Source organism: Amphibalanus amphitrite, unplaced genomic scaffold, assembly GCF_019059575.1.
Source record: "Amphibalanus amphitrite isolate SeventyFive unplaced genomic scaffold, NRLGWU_Aamphi_draft 002634F_arrow, whole genome shotgun sequence".
Taxonomy (NCBI): Eukaryota; Metazoa; Arthropoda; class Thecostraca; order Balanomorpha; family Balanidae; genus Amphibalanus; species Amphibalanus amphitrite.
Window position 1 is genome coordinate 24,245 of NW_024884041.1, and position 5,983 is coordinate 30,227.

Here is a 5,983-nt window from a genome sequence, read left to right on the forward strand (position 1 = left end):
CGCCAAAAATTCAGGTAAGTTGGGGCCGACAGAGGGTGGAATTGATTGAGGGACGATCGAAAAACATGATACAAATAATAGGTAAAACATTTTGCAAGTAGGACTCGAAAATCTCTAATCGTACGATTTCCGTCAGAACCGGGTTCGACAAATGTTTGCTCCAGCTGCGGAGAGCAAACTGCGTCACTATAGTTACATACCATAATACGATAGAGGGACTGCAAAGTAAGACATAGTTTAGCTCTAAAAAGTAGAAAAATATGGCAAGCATTTCTGTGTAACAAAGTATTCATGAACTCCTTCAAATAGGCATTTCTTTTAATACGCTTAATATTCATCACTAAATCGGCCGTTGTGTTTGGACCGAGGTGAGCTTGGTGGTGGATGCGTCACAATGATTTAGATAAAACATTTTGAATTTGGAGGGTGTTAAGATTACATATGAATGCCAATTGACCTTGAGAGCTGTTGTTAATTACTGGGATGATTTTTCAAAGGTGGTTTTGGTGCATAAAGGCTTATTTATTACGAAAAATGCAAGTGGCGCGGCTAACGTGGCGCGTGCATGATTGCCTTTAATTGAAGTGATTTATCCTAATATTTTGCCTCATGAAACAATTTGAAGCAAAAGTTTAGTTTTTGCCAGTTTTTATTAGTCTGCTGCTTAAAACATTTTGAACTTTTTTAATATGGTGATGGTGAAACGTGATGTTAGGAACTTGAAAAGCAGTTACCTAGCAGGTTAAAGCCGCCCTCTGAACCCGGGGCTCTAAATGTGCATAAAACCAACAGAACAGGTGTGGCGTCAGCAGAAATGCAAAAGCTGAACCCTTCCCTTCTAATATGACCTTGCCATTCCCAATGTAACTAAGCCTTATTTGGCCCAGCGGATGGTCAGGTGAGTCATAAATATTTTTTTTAAAATAAAAAGTATTGTGAGTATCAATGCGTGATGTTATTTTCCAATCTTAGAAGGATGTTTTCATATTTTATTGCCTGAATTCATTCAGTTTCTGCTTTGCAAAGGGTGGAAAAGGTAGTTGGAGCTGCAGCGCTCAGCTAACTGCATGATTTACTTCAAAGTACAAAGATAGGGCTGCCTGCTCCTTTTTTGGCACATTTGTTCAAAAATTTCCTGTTAGACAGGAGACATTTAAAGCCGCCCTCTGAACCCAGGGCTCTAAATGTGCATAAAACCAACAGAACAGGTGTGGCGTCAGCAGAAATGCAAAAGCTGAACCCTTCCCTTCTAATATGACCTTGCCATTCCCAATGTAACTAAGCCTTATTTGGCCCAGCGTATGGTCAGGTGAGTCATAAATATTTTTTTTAAATAAAAAGTATTGTGAGTATCAATGCGTGATGTTATTTTCCAATCTTAGAAGGATGTTTTCATATTTTATTGCCTGAATTCATTCAGTTTGTGCTTTGCAAAGGGTGGAAAAGGTAGTTGGAGCTGCAGCGCTCAGCTAACTGCATGATTTACTTCAAAGTACAAAGATAGGGCTGCCTGTTCTTTTTTTGGCACATTTGTGCAAAAATTTCCTGTTAGACAGGAGACATTTTGGTTCTCTCCAGTCAGTCATCAGTTGCTATAGAAGCTGGACCTAATTTAAATTTGCAGAACGTAACCTGTCTTGACCAAATCTGACCTAACATAACTCAACCTTACCTTGCTCGGGGTGGTGGTTTGGTACATAAAATGTTTGTGTAAAATGTATTGTGAGTTTTGATGTGTGGTGTCACTTTTGGAACTTGGAGGATGAGTTTTTTTTCTTTTCTCTCTTAAATTACTGAATTTCTTCAGTGTTTGGAGGTTGCATAAGGCAGTGATAGCAGGAAAAACATGACATTTTCGATCTATATGTCAGTGTGTGACTGCATCCGTCATTGAAACGTAGGTTGCACAGTAGATGTTCTCTAGGGGCTAGGTGCTAGATGTGAGTTGTTGGCTATTTTTCTACCTTTATTACATCTGTAAACAGTGTTGATATAGCAACAGCTGCAATCAGCTGTCAGCTGATTGCATAATGTTCTTGAAAGAGCGAAGTTAGGACCACCTGTTGTTTTTCGACTCGACTCAACTAATTTTGAATTTTAACTATTTAAACTGGGATGAGTCATGTGGTAGTAGCGCCTGATTGATTTGGTTAAATGCTTTGAATGTAAATGAAAGGCTTAAAAATAACATTCTAATAAAGAATTGATATATCATTGCAAAGGTGGCTGCTATGGTGCTAAATTATTGCTTGAATTTGAAATTCATCTCTGTGTTTGAACTCAGGCTAGCAGCATTGTGGTAGTGCGCCAGACTGTTATAACTAAATACTTAAATCTGTAATTAAAATTATAAAATTATTATAATCTAACATAAAGAACTGACGCTGGCAGATGGATTGTGTTTGGTGTTTGTCTATTGATAAGACAGTATTACCCATGTGCCCTCTCCTAGCAGATTCTGATTGTAATCCCGTAGTGCCTGATTGATTTGGTTAAATGCTTTGAGTTTAAATGAAAAGCTTAAAAAATATTATTCTAACAAAGATTGATAATGGCAGAGGTGTGGTAAAAAATAATATTCTAACAAAAAATTGATAATGGCAGAGGCGTGGTAGTTGTGGATTGCAGGCACTAATGTGATCTTGAAAAAGATATCGGTCAGCAGGACCGACCGACCGACCGACCGACCGACCGACCGACCGACCGACCGACCGACCGACCGACCGACCGACCGACCGACCGACCGACCGACCGACCGACCGACCCGACCCGACCCGACCCGACCCGACCCGACCCGACCCGACCCGACCCGACCCGACCCGACCCGACCCGACCCGACCCGACCCGACCCGACCCGACCCGACCCGACCCGACCCGACCCGACCCGACCCGACCCGACCCGACCCGACCCGACCCGACCCGACCCGACCCGACCCGACCCGACCCGACCCGACCCGACCCGACCCGACCCGACCCGACCCGAATTTTGAATTTTAACCATTTGAACTGGGGTGAGTCATGTGGTAGTAGTGCCTGATGGATTTGGTTAAATGCTTTGAATGGCTACAGTGTGGGCGGCAGTTCGACCCGAGGCAGGCCAGCACTGCAGCTGTGGAGCCGACATGGGGTCGCCGTGTGGTTAGAGAAGCGATCGAAATTCGAGTGTGCAATCCGTCTTTAAACCAGGGCGTGGGTAAATTCTCGCTTAGCCCCATATGGGACAGTGCTCTAAAACAGTAGTTTTTCTTTGGAAGAGGAAGTGTACCTATTGGCTATGTTTTACATATGAGAATAGGCAAGTTGTGCGTCACGTGCTGGATATTTAGAAATTTGATTGATGTGTTGCGAAAAATGGCTACCTGATTTTTGTCTGTTTTAAACCTATGTGTGCCCCATCGAACGGGACCAATAATAACTTTTACCCACTATCCAGTGAAAGTCCGTTAAAACAATTTCAAACAGTATTACCCTTTTGCCTCCTCCTAGCAGATTCCGATTGTAATCCCGTTCCTTTGTTCCATTTCCAGAATTGCTCGCAATGTCGGGTCAAACACCTCCGCCAACGTCGCCGAGTCGCCCGACCGCCGCCGACCCTCCGGGGCCAGCGCCGGAGACGGTGGCACGGCGCGCTGACGGTCTGATGGTCGATGGCGATGCAGCTGAACCCGCAAACGGTCAACGTAACGGTCAGTCCGTAGATCCGACGGTGAACGCCGCGGCCGCGAGACGGGCGCGTGATCGCGAGCGTCGTCGCCTCGCCCGAGAGCGAGAAACTGAGGCTGAGCGACTTCTTCGCCTGCAACGTAAACGTGAAGGCCAGGCTCTGGCGCGCGCTAGACAAAGAGATCAGACAGGTGGCGCGGGCCCTTCCCATCAGGCGGTAGTCGATGCAGTGCCGGTTCCCGGTCCATCGGGGGCCCAGCCGCCGGTCATCCTTGCCGCGGATATCGCTGCCGCGCGACGCGAGCGTGACCGGGAGCGTCATCGACTTAGGAGGGAGCGTGAATCGGAGGCTGAGCTCGCCGAGCGTCAGCGACGCAATCGTGAGAGAATGGCTACGGCTCGCACTAAGGTCAGGACAGGGAGAGACGGCGCAGGTCTTGAGCCACCTGTTGCTGCTGGTGTGGCGGATCAGCCGATCGCACCACCGACTGCGTTTGAACCGCCGGTGGTGGGCGGTGTCGCGGACGTCGCGCCCGGCGCGGAGGCAGTGGGCGGCGCTGTAGGAGAGGTGGCAACGCACTCGCCCGATGGTGCTGTAGATGCTGTCGAGGCGACAGTAGCCGATGCGCCAGACGACGCAGCGGCGCGCCGGCCCGCGGCCGATGCGCCCGACGCGGAGGCAGTGGGCGGCGCTGTAGGAGAGGAGGCGCCCCACACGCCCGATGGTGCTGTAGACGCTGTCGAGGTGGCAGCGGTCGATGCGCTAGACGGCGCAGCGGCGCGCCGGCCCGCGGCCGATGCGCCCGACGCGGAGGCAGTGGGCGGCGCTGTAGGAGAGGAGGCGCCCCACACGCCCGATGATGCTGTAGACGCTGTGGAGGTGGCAGCGGTCGATGCGCTAGACGGCGCAGCGGCGCGCCGGCCCGCGGCCGATGCGCCCGACGCGGAGGCAGTGGGCGGCGCTGTAGGAGAGGAGGCGCCCCACACGCCCGATGATGCTGTAGACGCTGTGGAGGCGGCAGCGGTCGATGCGCCAGACGGCGCAGCGGCCCGCCAGCCCGCGGCCGATGCGCACGACGCGGAGGCAGTGGGGGGCGCTGATGGACAGGCTCCGGTGGACGCGCCCGCCCGTCGTCGAGGCGACCAGCACCTGCTGGCTCGCAATTATGTCCCCGCCGAGTTCGAGCCGCCGGCTGGCATGCAGCTGGGCCGAATGGACACCGTCTGTGCCCATTGTGGAGCGCTGCGCTGGCGTGCCGAGCCCGCAGGCGCCTGTTGCCATCAGGGCAAGGTGCAGCTTGACTTCCATCCCCCGCGCGGACGAGATGGTGGAGCTGATGACCCCCGGCACGGCGTTCTATGACGAGTTTCGGGGCAAAATTCGCGCTTACAACACGGCCTTCCAGCTGGCCAGTATGGGGTGCAACGTCGTCCGACACGAGGGCGTATCACGCGGCTTTCACCGTTCAGGGTAGCGTGTGTCATCGTAGGGATCTCTACTGCCCGCTCGCGGCGCGAGGAGAGTTCATGCAGGTGTATTTCCTCGACGCAGACGAGCCACCGCGCGACGTGCCACCATGTGTGGCGGCCTCGACAGAGCCGTTCTCGACATCCTTTTGGGCATGCTGCACGAGCACAACAACTACGTGCGTGCGCTCCAGCGGCTCTGCTGATGGCGCGCGGTGTGCGAACTGCCGGATCGTGTTGTCGGCCGAACACCGGCCGCTGTCGGAGCACGAGCGCCGGTTCAATCTACCGATCGGTCGCGAAGTGGCGGTCCTGATGCCAATGAGATGGGGGGCCGGCGCGCAATCGTCGTTCGCGAGCGCGGCGGAAACTGTTCCGCATCGACGAACTGAGCCGCCAGTACGACCGCTGTCTAGTGCTGCTGCACCCGCGCGGCACGGACGGGTGGTCGCTCGAGCTGAAGGCCGAGCGCGGCGTCACAATCCGTCAGTATGGTGCGTTCCACATGCGCTTCCGACCGGGTCATTTCAATCTCATTCCGCGAGGGGGCCGGCTGTTTCAACAGTACTGGTGGACACTGAGGCAAAAGCTGAGTCGAGTCGTCTGTCGTATGTGCGCGCGAACCAGGCGGCTTCAACGGCTTCCGCGCCGAGACCATCCGCGGCGTGCGAGACGCGCTGGCTGACGGCGAGGAGCACGGCCGAGCCGTCGGACGGCGCGTGGTGCTGCCGGCATCCGTAACGGTAGTCGCGCTTCATGATGGCCAAACTACAAGACGCTCTCTGCTACGTTCGAGACTTTGGCGCCGCCGACTTTTTCATCACCGTGACGTGCAACCCGGCCTGGCCAGAGA

At 52.8% G+C, this 5,983-nt stretch overlaps 1 protein-coding gene across 1 annotated transcript; it reads left to right on the forward strand.

Moving 5' to 3' along the window:
- Positions 1–282: 282 nt before the first annotated feature.
- LOC122377217 lies at positions 283–5,026 on the forward strand. The gene is made up of 2 exons (XM_043357174.1): positions 283–368; positions 3,528–5,026. Exon 2 carries the CDS (start codon positions 3,539–3,541, stop codon positions 5,024–5,026), a length of 1,488 nt encoding a protein of 495 aa, XP_043213109.1. The 5' UTR covers positions 283–368; positions 3,528–3,538.
- Positions 5,027–5,983: the final 957 nt, after the last annotated feature.